General features: G+C 41.7%; 3 protein-coding genes across 3 annotated transcripts; 1 reads left to right on the top strand and 2 right to left on the bottom strand.

Annotated features, from left to right (window-relative positions):
* Positions 1-657: 657 nt before the first annotated feature.
* On the top strand, positions 658-2,403 carry LOC104417820 (alkane hydroxylase MAH1). The gene has a single exon (XM_039300280.1). The coding sequence runs from the start codon at positions 770-772 to the stop codon at positions 2,291-2,293; it is 1,524 nt and encodes a 507-aa protein (XP_039156214.1). The 5' UTR covers positions 658-769; the 3' UTR covers positions 2,294-2,403.
* An 89-nt stretch (positions 2,404-2,492) lies between these two features.
* LOC120287484 (programmed cell death protein 2-like) lies at positions 2,493-4,869 on the bottom strand. The gene is made up of 4 exons (XM_039300297.1): positions 4,548-4,869; positions 3,640-3,844; positions 3,014-3,112; positions 2,493-2,525 (listed from the first exon to the last, which is right to left on the bottom strand). Exons 1-4 carry the CDS (start codon positions 4,763-4,765, stop codon positions 2,493-2,495), a joined length of 555 nt encoding a protein of 184 aa, XP_039156231.1. The 5' UTR covers positions 4,766-4,869.
* On the bottom strand, positions 4,851-5,696 carry LOC104417827. Its single transcript, XM_039300296.1, has 4 exons — positions 5,604-5,696; positions 5,435-5,518; positions 5,257-5,354; positions 4,851-5,160 (listed from the first exon to the last, which is right to left on the bottom strand). Exons 1-4 carry the CDS (start codon positions 5,694-5,696, stop codon positions 4,851-4,853), a joined length of 585 nt encoding a protein of 194 aa, XP_039156230.1.
* Between the last annotated feature and the right edge of the window lie 11,913 nt (positions 5,697-17,609).

Here is a 17,609-nt window from a genome sequence, read left to right as displayed (position 1 = left end):
TAATCTTCAACTGGCCAAATGAAGCCGGCGACAACCATGGACTAGCGTCGGTGTTGCTGGCTCCTCCATGGCTAGCCGGCGATGCTGCTATCCATGGCCGATGCAAGAAGAAGACACATTTTCACTAAATTAACTCCATGTCATTGGTCATTTTATACAACAGGCCGGATCTTTACAAATAAATTGAGATATAAAATTATCAGAGAAAGTTAAAACAATGGATAATAAATAACACGATGGATTTATATGATCTGCTCACGAAATTGGAACCTACATCCATGGAAAAAATAATCATCAATAATCCACTAATAAATGGGAGAATACACTATTACAATGGATTGCACGCTCTAATATTACCCAACCCCGGGTGGAATTACACCCGTTACCCACTTGTCTACGTCTGAAATCTCACAATAGACACCAAAGAGAGAGTAACCCAAATAAGGAAAATTAAAGAGACTAGTAAGGGACCACAAGAGACAAGTAAGGGACCACCAGACACAAAAACTCTCTCTTCTTTTGTTTTTTCTTCCTGTGGTCGTAAGAGCTTCCGACGAGCTCCCTATTAGTACTCAATCATAGCCCGTCCTGTACGATGAGATAATTCTAAAAGGGAGGCTCTTCATTAGATGCTGTTGCGGCGTGTGGACTGTGGGCTTCGTTAATTAATGCCCAATCCTGTGAAGTTCTCCATATATGCGAGCTGGACGAGTGAATCAATAATATAAGTCTCCAGCACGCCTAAATCTTAAGGTCGTGAGAAGCTTCAATGGCATTGGTAGGTTTCTTGGAGATATTCTTGGCCGCGATCTGCTTCGCGTTCCTTCGTCTCCTCGGCAAGAGCCATGATGGGCTCCCCCAGAACTGGCCGCTCGTGGGGATGCTCCCGGCGCTCTTCCTCAACCTGGGCCGCGTTCACGACTGGGTCACCAGCTTTCTTGAGCGGAGCCGCGGCAACTTCCTCTTCCGGTTCCACTGGTTTTCCGGCATGGACATGCTGGTCACCGCCGATCCCGCCAACGTCCACTACATCATGAGCACCAACTTCGAGAACTTCCCGAAAGGGGCCGAGTTCAAGAGGGTGTTCGACGTTTTGGGTGACGGGATCCTCAACTCTGACTCAGATGTGTGGAGGATGCAGAGAAGGGTCGCTCAGGTGTTTATGAACGACCAACGGTTCTGTCGGTTCTTGGCGAAGACGACCACGGACAAGGTGGAGAATGGCCTGCTCAGGGTGTTGGACGAATTGTCTCAGAGAGGTGTCGCGGTGGATTTGCAGGATTTGTTCCAGAGGTTCACCTTCGATGCTGCTTGCAGATTCATCACGGGGTTCGACCCCGGCAGCTTATCCGTCGAATTCCCGGAAGTCCCATTTTCCAAGGCATTGGATGATGCCGAGGAGGTGATTTTCTATCGCCATATGTACCCCGAGTGGTTCGGGGCTCTGCAGAGGTGGTTGGGCTTGGGATTGGAGGAGAAACTGAGAAGCGCTTGGGAAGTAATGGACCAAGTTGTAGGGAGTTACATAGAGATGAAGAGAGTTGAACTGAGAGAAGGAACCAGCAAAACGGAGAGAGATGAAAATGGTGCAGATTTATTGACATTGTACATGGTGGAAAAAGAGACATTGGGTGCTTTAGAATGCAATGACAAGTTCCTTAGGGACGCGATTTTGAATCTCATGATCGCTGGGAAAGATACAACTAGTTTGGTGCTCACATGGTTTTTTTGGGCTCTTTCCACGAACCAGTCTGTTGAAATGAAAATCAGAGAGGAGATCAGATCTGTAATCCCGGAGGAAGAACAAAACCTAAAGGTCTTCAAGATTGGTGAGCACGTGCACAACTTGGTTTACTTACATGGCGCGCTATGCGAATCATTAAGGCTGTATCCACCGATTCCATTCGAACACAAATGCCCTGTAAAGCCCGACGTCCTTCCCAGTGGACACAAAGTCAATCCTGGTAAGAAAATACTCATCCATTTGTATGCAATGGGGAGGATGAAATCAGTATGGGGAGAGGATTGCTTTGAATTTAGACCAGAGAGGTGGATTTCGAAGAGCGGAGGAGTTAGGCACGAGCCGTCGTACAAGTTCTTGGCATTTAATGCGGGACCAAGAACTTGTTTGGGAAAACAAGTGGCTTTCACTCAGATGAAAATGATCGCAGCCGTTGTAATACATAACTACGAAGTTCATGTTGTGGAAGGTCACCCTGTGAGACCTTCTAATTCTATCATACTTCACATGAAACATGGATTGAGGGTGAAGCTCGCTAGGCGAAGGCTCTAAACAGACAAACGACGGGGAACATTACCTAGAAACTTTAAATCTATGTATACCGAACATTTGCGTGTATGTGCCTTCTGGTTGTTTGAAACTATAAATCTATGTTAACCGAACGTATGTATGTATGTGTCTTCTGCTTTTTTTTATGTTTCCTATTGTATCCTGTTGTTTACAATACAACAAAAGTTACAGCTTTAGCGAGTCATGCAGCATACATGAGCCTTTGTTTCATTCTCTGCCAGAGAAATTCGTGATCAAAATCAATCACCCTAGACATGAAACATGGAACCATAATATATGCTTGGATATGACTGGCACACTTTGAAGTCTCCTCGCAAATTTTATAGCAGGATCAGTCAAAAATAAGCTTTCAAAAGATAATTGTGCACCCAAACATGAGCAAAGGAGCTTCCTTTACAGAAAGCTTTCTTGCACATTGTGGTTATATCAAGTGTATTTAACATATATCTCTCAATTCATCTCCTTCTAAGAACTTCTGAGGTACCCACCACATTCTTCTCTTCAGTCAAACGTTTCTATTCATTTTTATGGTACCACTATTGAGACCTCCATATCGAAGAGATCCCAGAACTTACCCAGACAGTATTTAAATGCATTACCGTTACAAAAATCAATTATTTAATCTGGACGCCTGGAATTTACTCCATGAGAAAAGGGGCCACACGATGGCACGGCTGTGTAATGAGATATATAATCAAGTACAGCTTGCTTCAATGATTTCTCGCATTGTACTAACACAGCTTCCTCAGCAACAATCCAGTCCCCACCTCTGAACTCTTCGTTTTGTGAGTCATAACAGCTCTGAGGAATGCAACAAGCAACAATTATGTATATGCACTTTATATGTGAGCTTAATGAGTATACCAAAACATGCAAGAGTGATTATGCTCGTAAGACTTAGTTATATATCCATAGCCGAGCAGTATGGAACTAAAAATCGAAATGAGAAGGGCCACACCTTTTTCACCTGAAGACTCAAAAGCAGGAGTTTCTTAAGAGCTGCTAGTCTTATAATAATTATAGTGACAGCGAACTAAACATAGGGTGTCAAAAAGGATTCCACGAAATAAACCCAAAACCAAAAGAAATCCACAAACCTCATCCAACCAAAATAGCAAATCTAGAAAAGAGGTTCTTTCTTTTATAAGGAAAACCACGAATCCCCCAAAGTCTTCTTTTTTATTGACCAGATTCTAGAAAAGAGTGTAAAACCGATATCAATCACTAAAATTTTCCCCGACTGCCACCGCTCTAAGTCATTGTGCTTGCAAAACAGCATTCACAAAAACAGCATCCATTCAAAAACAATATGAGGAGGTTGTTTGTACCTTGGAACAAGTATATTTAATTGCTGTCATCCAGTTCCACTTCTCCAATGCATCTTTCTGAGCATCATCAGCAGCTTCATGCAGAAAATATAACAACGGCGGCATAAGCTGCATCTCAAATTGTCTTGGGCCACCACAGAGTTTGCATCTCCCAGGATCTCCTATCTCTTTAGTCGCCAACAGTGGCTTCCCTCCATTTGAATATCTAAACGTTCAGTCACAGAAAGGGTATGTCATATCATTTACTTGGACTTTAGATGGAAAAGGGTAGAGTCTTTCCACAAATTCTGAATCCCAAATACACAAGAATTCTATTGACAGTATTTATGTTTCTCTGCTTATTGCAAAATGTTAGATCATCATCTTTTCTCCAAGAAGCATCAACTTCTAAAGACATGGAATAAAAATAAAAATAAAAAATCCTCAAAATCTCAAGTGGTGTTTGGGTTATATACAGGCCTATTTCTGCTATCAATCGACATGAATTAGACTTATGTCCACTAAACTAAAACACTAAACCTCTTGTTCAGCAAGACTTCACTGTATCTGTGCTACAGAGTCTTCATATTGAAGATGGATTACGCCTTTCCAGGTAAATTGTTCATCATCATACAAGATTGATTCATTATCTGCCACCTAAGCCAAATCTTCCAAAACAGTAAGACCCTAAAAAATATGACATGTAATTGGTTTGCAAAATCCAAGATTCAAGAAGCTCCAAGAGTCCCCTATTTTGGCTAGCTTTATATAATACATAGATTGTCAAAACCCAATCCAATGTAAGATATGTCAAAACCCAATCCGATGTATCATATCTTATATGCAACTACAGTTGTTTCTGGCAAGACCAAAACAACAACTTGACTTTTACTTGTGTTAGCCATGTCTCACTTAGTGGAGATAAGCACCTTAAACATTGCTCTGGATAAGCATCCAGCCATTTCTTAAACTTGAAGTAGGTCCGGTCAGCCATTAGAGCTCTGTCATACTCATAGGATTCCTCATCCAATACTTCTTCCCGTACATGATTGTCGACATTAATGGAAAGAGATGAATAGTTCAAGCAAGCAGATGTGGCATCCTTCGAATAAGGCTCTTCCAAGGTATAAATATAAAAGCAAGGCATCACTGCAATCAGCAGACAGGTTATTTTGATTAAGCCACCTGGTGGATAACCATAGCATCAAAGTTGGCACCATTATAGACTTCTTTCATAGGAAATCTGTACCAGGTAGAGAATCATTTACTTGTCTTGATGTTGGCCTTGAAGGTGACAATTTTGCTACTTCCTCAGAATTCTCTTGTCTATTCAGTTTCTTGGAGTTGGAAGTAACAGTTGCAGCTTCTGCAAGTGCCCGCCCTAGCTCCTCTAAGTCCACGTCTTCATCTTTCTCATCCAAATCATTCCAACAGTCATTTTTCCCAGCTGAAACAGAGGGCGTGGCAGCTATTCCCACATCGCAACAAGTGGAGTTTGGTTCTTTTTCTTCACAAGATCTCTGAATACAAATCGCTCGCCAGCTACAAGTCATTATGCTTACCATTGAGAACCACTTAAAAGAGTTTTTCTTGAAATCAATAATCAAGCAAAGAAATTGCCAGAAATTTAGAGGAGACCTCAAGGGACTGCTCCCACATTTCGGAGCTATGCAACCGTAGATGTAAAGCACACGCTCTTCGACTTTCAAATTTCCACTGGATGTGGGAGCAGGAACCTACAAGCACACATGATCTCTCGCTCATAGCACACTTCCTCAGCATCATTGTCCCCATACATGACAGAAAAAATTGAGACCTGTCCGACGAGACAAAGCTTATTTCCACATATGCTGCACTTAAGAAAATCTGATCCCCAGTCCATTAATGGAGAAGGCCAGTCCTGCGACAAACGAAAAGAATCATACACTTCGAACAGAACATCATGTGAAAAACAACACCGTAAGAGAAAATCAGAAGTCACTAACGGGCAGTCCACCGATCTTCGCCGTATAATGGTCGGATGCCTCGCGATTTTCATCGGCCCATGGTCCCGGCCTGCCAAGAAAGACTCTGCCCATCGCTCACTATAGCACCAAAAAAAACCAACAAAAAAATAAAATAAACAAACAATTCCCCGGGAAAACACATCCCCCATGCTACACTCTAATAGTAACAAGGTGATGCATTTGAACTTTCAATGTCCCCCATAGAAACAAGATTCGAGAGCCAGGACAACCCAAGAAACAAAATCTCTTTTCTCCTCCACCACAAGACTCTGTCAAGAGCAGCCTAACCACACAAGAAACAAGCTCAAGCATCAAATATCCCATTACCGAAGAACCCATCAAAGGGAACATTGTGGGCGCGCAGTAACTTGCTTCTTGCTTTTGCTGGGTCTGTCTTCCTTCGCTGGGAAGTTTTCCAGCGGCAGAGCGAAGGGCGAAGGAATCGACAGTGTTCTCTCGTAGGAACCCCCCGATGTCGGGTGTCCAGATAGACGTAAAAGAATAATATTTTTCTATATATAGCAAAATCTAATATCTATATTGATATCTTTACACAAATGAACGAACATTTGGGGAGAGACCTTGCTGGGTATTTGACCATCTGACCCCTTATTAACTGGGATAAGAATCTTACTTATGAGATCGGCCGATACATTAAGAAAAATTTATATACATGAAATGTTATTAACTGGAGTGTACATATAATTGTTATAATTACCGGAATTTACTTTTTCATGTGAAAATTTACGGAGCTCAAGAAGAGTATGGTAACTAGTAATAAGCAAAAAGTTACTCGTCCTCTTTAAAAGTTATTAGTATCACTATCACTTGTGTGTGACCGTAGTCACCGAGTTGAGTGCTTGTTGAAATTGTTGCTAGGAAAATTACTTAAAAAGTCATAAAGATATTATAATTGTGTTAATTCAGTCTTTAACATTTTTTCTTTTTACTAATTAAGTTCTAAACTTTTTGTATTCATGCCAATTCAATCCATTAGATCAATTTTGGCCGGCGGATGCGAATATGGACACCGGTTGTCTTATGTGGCACCACTGATGTTAACGTGGACAACCTTTAATAATTATTTTATTTTATTTTCTTTCTCTCTTTTTTTCTCCTTCCCTTTCAAGGGTCCGCAAGGCTCAAGCCCTTGCTAACCCAATGGGTGGCCTAGGTGCGGTCACCCTTGTGGACTCTGGCAAGGGCTCAAGCCTCACTCGCCTCTGGCTAGTTGCCAAGTCGGCAACTAACTAGAGGAAAAAGGAAGGGAAGAAAAAATGAAAGAAAAATAAAAATATTAAAATTATTCATGTCAACGCAAATAATGCCACGTAGAACGGCTAGCGTCCATAGTAGTACCATCCAATCAAAATTGACTGGATGAACTGAGTTGGTATAAACATAAAAAAATTTAGAACTCATTTAGCAAAAATAAAATTTGGTGTAACTTGACATGATTGCAATAAATTTAGTACTTTTTTGTATAATTTTCCCAATATTGTTTATGGCAAGTACTTTGAAATATTTTCCAGAGCAAATTTTAAGGTGCGATAAAGTTATATTAATGTCATCCAACAAGTGATAATTATCGAATTAAATCACTTTTCTAATAATTAGTCCGTAGAGGACTTGACAGTTAAAAGGACGTGCGGACCTCAAGTGCCTTAAATTTTGCCCAAAGGGACACTTAAGTGCCATAACTCACGAAAGGTACACTTAAGTGCCAAAATCGGAGTAAAAGGGATCACTTGAGTGCCAATCCGGCCAAAACGCCAACGTGGCGTTTTTCGGCGGCGCGGCCAAAACGGCGCCGTTTTTGCACGTTGACGTGGCCAAAACGGCGTCGTTTCGGCTGACGTGGAACAAAATAAATAAATAATTAAATTAAATTTAATTTAAAATTAAATTTAGTTAAAATATTTTAAAAATAATATTTAAAAATTTAAAAAACTTTAAAAAATTTTAAAAAAAATTAAAAAAAATTTAAAAAGAAAAAGAAAAAGGGAACAGGGGAGGCGGCCGAGGATCGCCCCGCCCGCCGCCCGCCGCCGCCGGGAAGAGCCGGCGACGGCAAGGGGGAGGGTCGGCCGGGTCGCGGCCTCGGCCGTGGCCCGGCGTCCCCGGCCGGCCCGGCGGCGAGGGCTCGCGAGCCCTCGCCGCCGGATCCGGGCGAGGGCCGCGAGCCCTCTCCGCCGGGATTCGGGCGAGGGCTCGCGGCCCTCGCCGTCCGACCGGCGGCGAGGGATCGCGAGTCCTCGCGGCGGATCGGGGGCGAGGGCCGCGAGCCCTCGCCGCCGGATCGGGGGGCGCGCGGCCCTCGCCCAGATCCGGCGAGGGCTCGCGACCCCTCGCCGCCGGTCGGCCGGGTCGCGGGCCCCGGCGGCTGGCCGACCGGCCCGGCCGTGGCCCGGCGACCCCGGCCGACCCTCCCCCACCGTCGCCGGCCCTTCCCGGTGGCGGCGGCGGGCGAGGGCCGATCCCCTCGCCCGCCTCCCCCATTCCCTTTTTTTTTTTTTTAAAATTTTTTAAAAATTTTTTAAAGTTTTTTAAATTATTATTTTTTAAAATATTTTAAATAAATTTAATTTTAAAATTATTATTTTTAAATATTTTAACTAAATTTAATTTTAAAATTAATTTAATTAATTTTTTAATTTTCTTTTTACCACGTCGGCCCAAAACGACGCCGTTTTGGCCACGTCGCGTGCAAAACGGCGTCGTTTTGGGAGCGCTTCGCCGGAAAAACGCCACGTTGGCATTTTGGCCGGATTTTTACGGAGTGGCACTCAAGTGATCCGTTTTTTCGAATTTGGCACTTAAGTGTACCTTTCGTAAGTTATGGCACTTAAGTGTCCCTTTAGCCAAAGTTATGGCACTTGAAGCGTTCTTTTGCCCAGTTAAAAGTATACGATACGGAATGGAAGTATCCGATCTCTACCTCTACGGGGGAACCAAGCACCCAAAAGAACCTAAAAGCGTCGGGTTAAGGGCTGGGCAGTGATCTCAAGAACCATGCTATATTTGATAAAACACTTAAATACTTTCTCGATATTCACCAAGCACAGTTAATTCATACTAAAAAATTAAATTTTACTATTCACGATATATGAAAAGCTGAGGGACTCTTCGTATGGAAATGCAACCTTGAATATCTCGAAACTGCTCTTATCCAGTTACCATTTTACTAGCTTTTCATATTGAAGTTGTTGGATGCAAATTATGAAATCCCAAATCTTCATACATGCATAATTGAGTAGAAAGATTAACGCACCTATTTTGGGATCTATCGTTCTTGAAGCGGAAGCGGAAAATTGATGTTCCACGCGCAAGTCATTTTTCTCTATTGCCCTCCGTATCACTATCAATGAGAACCCTCCCTATCACGGCTCAATGAGATGGTTACCTCACCTTTTAGCGCTAGATTAACGCTCCTTATGTGAAGATAGATGTGAGAATTAGGATTAGATGAGAGACTTGAGCACTATTTATAAAGTTTCCAGTCAGGCCCCCTCATTATGGTCCAAGCTCATTTGGCCCACACTAACCAGCCCTATATTAGACTAATTAAGAAACTTCTATCTCACCTTAGACCAAACCCCATTTTACCGTAACCGTAAAACGGTAAATTACAATATCAATTAATGTAGTCCACATCAGAAAAACTCTTACAGAAGTAATATTTAGGATCCAATACCAACACCGTACTGCCAGTTTCATGATCATTAGACACTTGGACTGGATTATCATCAACTTGTATCCTTAGAAAATGGCAATGGCAAAGCCTCCATCACGCTGATAACCACTGAATGAACAGCCTCGCCAAGACAATTTACAAACTTAAGCCAATAGATAGGAAGGAGGACATCACGTAAGTAAAAAGCTAATTTAAGTTGAACTAATCAACCACTCAAAATTGCATGCGTTACACTGTTTTCCAGTCCAACGAAACTAGTTCGAAACAGACATCAGATCAGCACCAGCTGCTACTCCGCACCGAATCAACTGTTTGGGGTTCCCAAAGTTTCCCCTACCGTGAAAGTTGCACCTTCTTGATGATCTGAACGACGTCTTCATCTTCAATTTCATGTTCCTAATCCATGGAAAGCATCATCAAGCAGTTAAATTAGCCGCAGCAGCTAACTCCTTTGAAATGATAAAAAAGAAAGGATGAATAAAGTAAAAGATTCACAATTGAGTTGAGAAGTGAAGATTCACCTTGCCAACTCTTTGAGGCTTGTGTTTGACGCTTGAACCCCGGACTAGAGCGCTGCGTAATTAAGCAAAGTAAAAACTCACATAAGCAGTAGCAAGAAGGCCAAGAAAATCAAATTAAATTTTATTCCATAATCATGACAAATGTGGAAATCGTCAGAATTAGCACCTAATAAATTCACATACCAAAAAACAAAAACAAAAACAAAATCACATATCAACAAAAAGACTAAAGATGAAGCTGAAGTCTCAGTTTCTACTTACTATTCGAATTGTTTGACCATATACTTGTGTATCCGAGTGCAGAAATCCTGGCTGTCCTCTTCCTTGATGATAGAATCACGGGGTCTTCAAAGGCTGGATTATTCCTTTTGGCTTTGTATATATACGAGTTAAATTCAAGTACTCCCATATTTTCTCCAACGGACCATCACGAGTCCATTCGAGGTGAGCACTGCAATGTCAACCATGAAGCAGTATTTGATCAATTGAAAGAACAAACTAATTTCCTATCGGGCAACCTATAGACTAACATCAGACGACAGTAGGAAGGGACATAGAATAAACAATGAAATAGCTTACAACCATCCAAGCGATTACTGCAGATGGCCTTCACAGTATCAAGATCCAGATGAGTGTTTGCCACTGTTGATGTGTGAAAGAACGCAAGGAAGAAATCGAAGTGAAGAAACACAAGCAAGAAATCGAAGCTTTTGGGAAATTTTTGGGAGATATTGTATTTCTTCAACTTGAGAATATTACATGTACAATGTTCTGTATATATAATACAAAAGGTATACAGAGAAAAGGAAAGAAAGTATTCTAAGAAATCACATCTAATCCTAAAATGATTCATTCTAAACCCTGATTGATTTTATGCATTGATCTCAATTTGAATGGATTTTCTTAATTTTGAGCATATCTTCCAATACTCCCCCTCAAGTTGGTGGCTTGTAGATGTCCAAGCCACTTAGCTTGCTTAATAAATATGCGTGCTGTTTCGAACACAAAGGTTTGGTGAAGTCATCCGCAAGCTACTCTGCAGTTCTAATTCTCCTTGTTTCGATTATCCCTTCATGGACTTAAACTCGAATGAAACGACAATCCACTTCAATGTGTTTTGTTCTTTCATGTATTATGGGATTCGCTACAAGTTTAAGAACTACATCATTTTCATAGAATAGTTTTGTTGGTCCCTTTATTTGTACCACGAGGTCCTGAAGTAGGCCTCGTATCCATACTATCTCACAGGTAGTTTTCGCTATGGCTCTGTATTCTGTTTCAGCTGAGCATAATGAGACAGTTGGTTGTTTATTTATCTTCCATGAAAGTAAAGATTCTCCCAACTTGATACAGAAGCCAGTGATGGACCTTCGACTCATGGGACAAGTTGCATAGTCCGCATCACAATATGCCATCATTTCCATGTTGCATTTTCTGGAAAGAAGTACCCTAGACTCCTCCTATCTCTGTAATCCTTGAAAAAGATCCATATAGATTTCTTCATCCAAATCACCATGTGGAAAATCGTTGTGCACATCCATTTGATGTAATGACCAATCACAAAAAGCTATAACTGATAAAAAAGATCTAACCATGACATATTTGGCTACTGGGGAAAAAGTCTCATGGTAATCAAAGCCTTCCCATTGTGTAAAACCTTTGGCGACCAAGCGAGCCTTGTATCTCTCAATGGAGCCATTTGCTCAATATTTAATTATGTATAGCCACTTGCAGCCAATCGATTTACGATGAGGAGATAATGTCACAATCTCCTAAGTCTTGTTTTCAATCAACGCCTTTAATTCTGCTTACATGGCTTTCAGCCAACGAGGGTCAGTAACTGCCTCATCATAGCATGATGGTTCTCATTCCTCTTATATTCGACTAATACAGCACATGTTTGAGAAAGACAATTGAAAAAAAGCATAAGACGAGACTGGGCAATGAATACCTGGTGAGTTGAGTGCTGCAAGAACATAATCCTTAGTCCACATGGGTGGACAAACAGCATGACCACATCGTAATGGTGGATTGCACAGGGAAGGTGATGGTACGATTAGAGTATCCTTAGTGGTGCGCACTGTGCTTGGTGATGAGCCATTCTTCATTTTGTAAATCAAAATGTCCAATAGTATGGTCAAGCACCGTTGAAGGAGTAGAAATATGTTCCGATATTTGGGGTGATCCTGAGGATGAAATCCGATTAGCTGGAGGTGCAACCATAAAGTATAGAGGACTTGGAGTCAATTCCTCATAAGATAAAAGAGAGCAGGGGTCGACTGTCTTCCTTGGATCATCATTGGAAGAACCTTCTTCCTGGAATGGAAAAATATCTTCATGAAAGACCACATCCCTACTAACGAAGAAATCACCTATGGAGGGTTCATAAACGCGATATCCCTTTTGTAGAGTTGGATATCCCATGAATATACAACGATGAGTGCAAGACCCATTTTGTCCCGAGGACCCACTGTTGTTGCGTAACACAAGTAGCCAAAGATTCTTAAATGACGTAACTCTGGTTTCTTCCCAAAAAGTAGCTCAAAAGGAGTTCGTCCGCCAAGAATCTGAGTCGGCATTCGATTGATTAGATAGGCTACTATAGTCATGCAATCTCCCAAAAATTCTCTAGAATAGAAGCCTAGAACTTTAATGCATGAGCTACCTCCAAAAGATGGTGATGTTTACATTCTACAACCCCATTTTGTTAAGGGTGTAAGTGCAAGAACTCTCATGCAAGACACCATGGGAAGAAAAAAAGAGAGCACATTCATTGTTGAAAAATTCTTTTCCATTATTAGTGCAAATGTGCAGAATAGATTTCCCAAATTGATTCATCGACAAAGAGAAAAACATTTTCAAGTGGGAAAGAACCTGGCCCTTTGATTGCATTAGAAAAACCCACATTACACAGGAATAGTCATCTACAATTGTGAGGAATAATCTAGATCTATCACGATTTGTGGTGTGGTATGGTCCCCATACATCAACATGGATTAAAGAAAAAATATTGTTGGCATGATTATTGCTAGATGGAAATGGAGCATGGGATTGTTTTGCAAGAGGAAAAACATGACAATGGGAGTAAGGAAAAAAGGCAGTGTGACCCATTCTTGAATGCTTAAGGAAATTTTTGTCATTGGTAGTCATGTTACATAATGATAGTTTATTCAATGGAATGCAAGATAAATCAAGGTCATTTGGAAAGCTGGTCCAAAAAAATAGCCCTTTGAAGACTCTTGAAGACTCTACCCAAGCCCATCAATTTGCCAATTGAAAGGGCATGAAAGAAATAGGTATTAGAATTGAAAAAAACACTATATGAATTTTCCTTGCAAGCTCTGGATACGGAGATAAGATTAAACTAAAAAATCAGGGACATAAAGGACATTTTGGAGAGTAATATGGGGGCTAAGATCAACAATGTTAGTCATTGTGACATAAGTGATGTTGCCATTGGGCAACCATACTGAAATAGGAAGGGGTCAATCCTTTGTGGATAATGGAAAAAAAGACTTTTGTTACAAATAATATGATCACTAGCGCCGAAATTGATTATCCAAGCATTTCTTGAAACTGAGTTAATTAGGCAATAAGAAATACCTGAAAAGCTCTCCCCTTTACTTGAAGTATCCAATTTTTGTAGAGCCTACATAAGATGCTAATACTGTCCATAAGTGATGGGCTGATTAATTTTATCAGCATTTGCACTAGTTGGGCCTAGTGACTTGATAAGCTATTGAAATTTCCTTTTCCTTTTTTCCTTTTTTGCTAGGTTTCCCATATAATTTCCAGCAATTATCAATGGTATGATGAGGATGTTTGCAATAATCACAAATTAATTTTCCTTTCCCTTTAGAATTTTGTCCACAACCCTTTGATGACGTGGCAAAAATCTGGCCATTGGATTGTTTGTTCCTCACTTCATGCCCATCGTCGGATGTAGGGTTACATCCGCCCAATTGTGAGCCATCTCATCGCTGCATATAATCCTAATCGTCCATTCCTTGCCCCTTATAAGCCTTCTGTTAAGCAAACCCTAGCACAATTCGCCTCTTCTCTTGGTTGTGAGACTCATTGGTGACTCCCTATGTTTGCCGCGAATGGCAAGCAAGACGCCCCTCCTCCTCTAGCGAACCACGGCGAGGTAAGTCTTTGACTCTCCTCTTGAATAGCTAGCTAGCTGGTAGATCCGGCCAAGTGACAACACAAGATCCATGGCCAATATTTGGGATCGAAATGGAAGGTAGGTCTCATTTAAAATCAGGAGGAATCGGGTTGCCTTCTCTCTTTCCTTCATCACCTTCTACTAAAGCAAGGTTGACTCCGGTTTCTCGAGCCTCTCCTCCACTACCTTTAGCTCATTCCAGAGCGCGGAAAATTTGTTGAAGCATGCCATAATTGACACATTTCCTTACTTCAGTTCTGCGTGTGCTTGAGAAAGTGAGAAAATCTTTGCCCGATCTAACTTTCTAACTTTCTGTGACATCTGAAAATTCAACCCCGTCTCGATAATGTGAAATGGTTGTTTTCATCGACGTGCTGATGGTCATTTTAATCAAGCTAGCCACTCACGAGTTAACTAATCTATTAGATGAAGCCGTTAAGGGAAATAAACGCCACAGACCAAATAATTCGATCAGAAATCAACTGCTCGACCATAATAATCGGCAAGTGTCAATACGACACCGTTATAATCAATTAGTGATCGGATATAAGTCGATTCCACGGAAACACATAATTGAATTGTGGGTGATTCCGCATGATTACGAAATTCACGTCGAACGGCACTAACCCGATTTTCTATCGAAATTGTACTCGAGACACGTAATTGAAACATTGCGATTTTTACGATAACCGAGAGTCGCCTACGAGTCGGAGATGCTCAAACGTGGATAAAAAATTATCGATCATGGGTCAAACATGCTAAAATCCCTAAAAGCTACCCAATAGATTAGGTTGTATTAAAATCGCGTTCGGTCGATTTTAACCCCGAAATTGAATTCAATTTCGGGAATTGGACATTCGAGCATGTCACGATTCATTTTTACGATGTCATCTCATATTTTGGAAAATTTTCTTCGAGTCCGGGATTTTGCGGAAAATCAATTTCGGACAAAAGAAACAAAATGGAAATTCGGATGGGCTGCTTTATTAGGTTATTTAGCCAACCAAATGATTTATTTTGTGAGGAATTGATAGGAAAATGGCCATTGGAGGAAGCCTTGACTAAATGGGCTGAAGACTTTGGGGGCTTCCTCATGAGTGCTTGGATATTTTGCATGGCTTGCTATTGGCTACCAAATTGACTTCCCATCCCTCTTCTTTTCCCCCATGCGCCCACATCCTTCTCCCTCCTTTCAGCTAACCATCCCCTCTACCATTTCTCCTTCGCGTTTCTTCCCTTCAACTGCCGCAAGACTCCACTGCACCATCTCCATTTCACTACCCAACTCTAACCGTTTGCCACAGCCAACACACCAGCCCACCACTTCACCTAGCGTCACCACCAAAGCCAATAGCATCCTCAGCCCATGGTTGCTTCTCTCCGCCCAGCTCCTCAGCCGTCCTCACCCTCACTGTCAACCCATCCAGCCTCCCACACCGTTCAGCCACCGAACAACTAGCAACCTCAGGCCCTTCACCCACACAGCCGACCGTCCCAACGTATCCAGCTCCAGCCCTTACCGCCCACTCATCCATCATCTGCCACATCCACACCTCCAGCCCGCCTAGCTCTAGCTCAGCCCAACTAAGCAGCCAGCCCGCCTCAACCCCAAGCAAAACCTTGACCAGCCATAAGCCGTGAGCTTGTAGGGCTATTTTCAGTTGTCGTAGGCCTCCGTTGGAGACACGATAGTCTCGAGTCCTCACTGCCATCGCGCCACCGTCACCGTGAACCCGCCGCCGTCTTAATCCAATGAGTTAACTCCCTAATCATTGATTAGTTGTTAATTACGCTTAGGGGTTAGATTAGTGCTAAGTGTATTAGTGCTAATTGGCTTAGTTAGATGAACTAATTAGTTAGGTTAGTTTGGTTAGGTTAGCTAGTTAGTTAGGTTGGTTAGTTTAGTTAGGTTAGTCTACCCTAGGTTAGATTAGTTAACTTGGATTAGTTAGTTAACCATGGATAGATTAATTAATCACAGTTAGATTAATTAAGTTGGATTAATTTAATTAATCGCAATTTATTTAATTAATCGTAATGAGAATAATTTGTGACGGAATAGCCATTTCATGAAATTTTATGTTGATTCCTGTGGTTGAATTTATATGTGAAATTGATAGCTAATATGTGCAATTGAGTGCTTGATGATAGTTGTCAATTTTATTGCAAAACCCGATTTTATGGGTATTTAATTAGAAAAATACCCGGTGTTGGTTTTTTACGCCGATTTTTATGTACTGTATAAAATCATGGAATTTTAAAGTGGGAGCGTGCTGTGTTTAATGGTTCATTTTAAATATGTGACCATGCACAATTATTTTACCGGAAATTTTTAATATGAAGAAAATTGGCTAAGTCCATCATTTGAAATTGAGGTATTTGAGTGCAAAGCACGGTGTTCTTGGCCAAGTATGGATATACATGTGGTTACTATCGGAACCTGTCACCCAATGAGAGTTAGGGAGGCGATACCTGATTAAGTTTGGATGCCCCACGTCAACGGATGCCGGTCTCGGTGGAGGCTAGACCGATGCTCCTTTATGGAATGTTGTATAGTCGTAGACATTGTCGTGCCTGACAAAGCGGGATGACGCTCGATTATGCTAGATGACTGCCGACTGTTGAGTTGGCCGTGGCCAATGGGTCATAATAACTGGAACACGCCTGAGTGGTTGTGATAGTTGCACATGATTATAGGGCAAAATTGTGTGGTATGGAATGAGACGTGTCATAACGGTTTTACTTTATAATCGGGACCCATGTGATTGTTTGCAAGATGAAATGAGGTGTTTCGGGACCCATGTGTTCCAGTTATTAACTTGCTGAGTCAAGTTAAGTGCTCACTCATTAAGCCGAGAGTAGGATGCTGGATCTTTTGCATGGTTTTACTCATGATTATGTTTGAACGTGTGCTTGAGTCATTCACATCCATAATAAAGCGGAGTGTCACTCAGGTTGAGCTCATCACAAGACAAGGCCGCTCAAGTCATAAGGCCGCGAATCGGCATAAATAGTATACCGGTTCCAAGTCTCGCTTGGATCGAGGATTGCCCAAGCCCGCAAGGTCTTAAATCGATATTGAGGCATGTCGATTCTATGCCTTGTTCGGTATAGAGATTGCCTAAATTCATGATATCTTGATAAGGCACTAAAGGGTGCCAATTCAAGGGATTTGATTTGGCACGGAGACTTTGTGCTTGACGTTAAACCAAGCCATGAACTGAGGGTTATTCATGGCACGTGGTATGTTCACATCAAGTCAAAACTAAGGTCCATCAAGCTTAGGATCTTCACTAAGGTGAGGTTTACCCAAGCCTCAAGGTCTTAGGTCGGCATTGAGACGTGCCGTTTCCGAGCCTTATCCAATGCAGGGATCGACGCTAAGTGATCAGTTTAAGTCACGAACCAAAGGTCATTCCCGACATGTTACTAGGATTCATGGCACACACATATGAATGAGAACGCCTTCGAGCCATGTATGAGTCAGCTAAGAAGAAAGTATAAGAACTAACTTGTATGGTGCATATAAGTGTGCACTTAAAGAGGAAAAAGCGTCCGTCACCATACAATGTTAGTGGCGACGCCTTGTTCACTGAACGGGA

This window comes from Eucalyptus grandis, chromosome 8 (genome assembly GCF_016545825.1).
Source record: "Eucalyptus grandis isolate ANBG69807.140 chromosome 8, ASM1654582v1, whole genome shotgun sequence".
NCBI lineage: Eukaryota > Viridiplantae > Streptophyta > Magnoliopsida > Myrtales > Myrtaceae > Eucalyptus > Eucalyptus grandis.
This window is presented reverse-complemented; position numbering and strand designations above follow the sequence as displayed.

What these genes read in the sequence shown, in the direction of transcription:
- LOC104417820 (XM_039300280.1), top strand. Translation starts at nt 770, where the DNA reads ATGGCATTGGTAGGTTTCTTGGAGATATTCTTGGCCGCGATCTGCTTC.
- LOC120287484 (XM_039300297.1), bottom strand. Translation starts at nt 4,765, where the DNA reads ATGCCTTGCTTTTATATTTATACCTTGGAAGAGCCTTATTCGAAGGAT. An exon ending in TATCCAGAGCAATGTTTAAG is followed by an intron (nt 3,845 to 4,547) that starts GTGCTTATCTCC and finishes CTGAACGTTTAG; the next exon opens with ATATTCAAATGGAGGGAAGC. An exon ending in AGAAATCATTGAAGCAAGCT is followed by an intron (nt 2,526 to 3,013) that starts GTACTTGATTAT and finishes TTTCTCTGGCAG; the next exon opens with AGAATGAAACAAAGGCTCAT.
- LOC104417827 (XM_039300296.1), bottom strand. Translation starts at nt 5,696, where the DNA reads ATGGGCAGAGTCTTTCTTGGCAGGCCGGGACCATGGGCCGATGAAAAT. An exon ending in CGAAGATCGGTGGACTGCCC is followed by an intron (nt 5,519 to 5,603) that starts GTTAGTGACTTC and finishes CGTTTGTCGCAG; the next exon opens with GACTGGCCTTCTCCATTAAT. An exon ending in TGTGGGAGCAGTCCCTTGAG is followed by an intron (nt 5,161 to 5,256) that starts GTCTCCTCTAAA and finishes AATGACTTGTAG; the next exon opens with CTGGCGAGCGATTTGTATTC.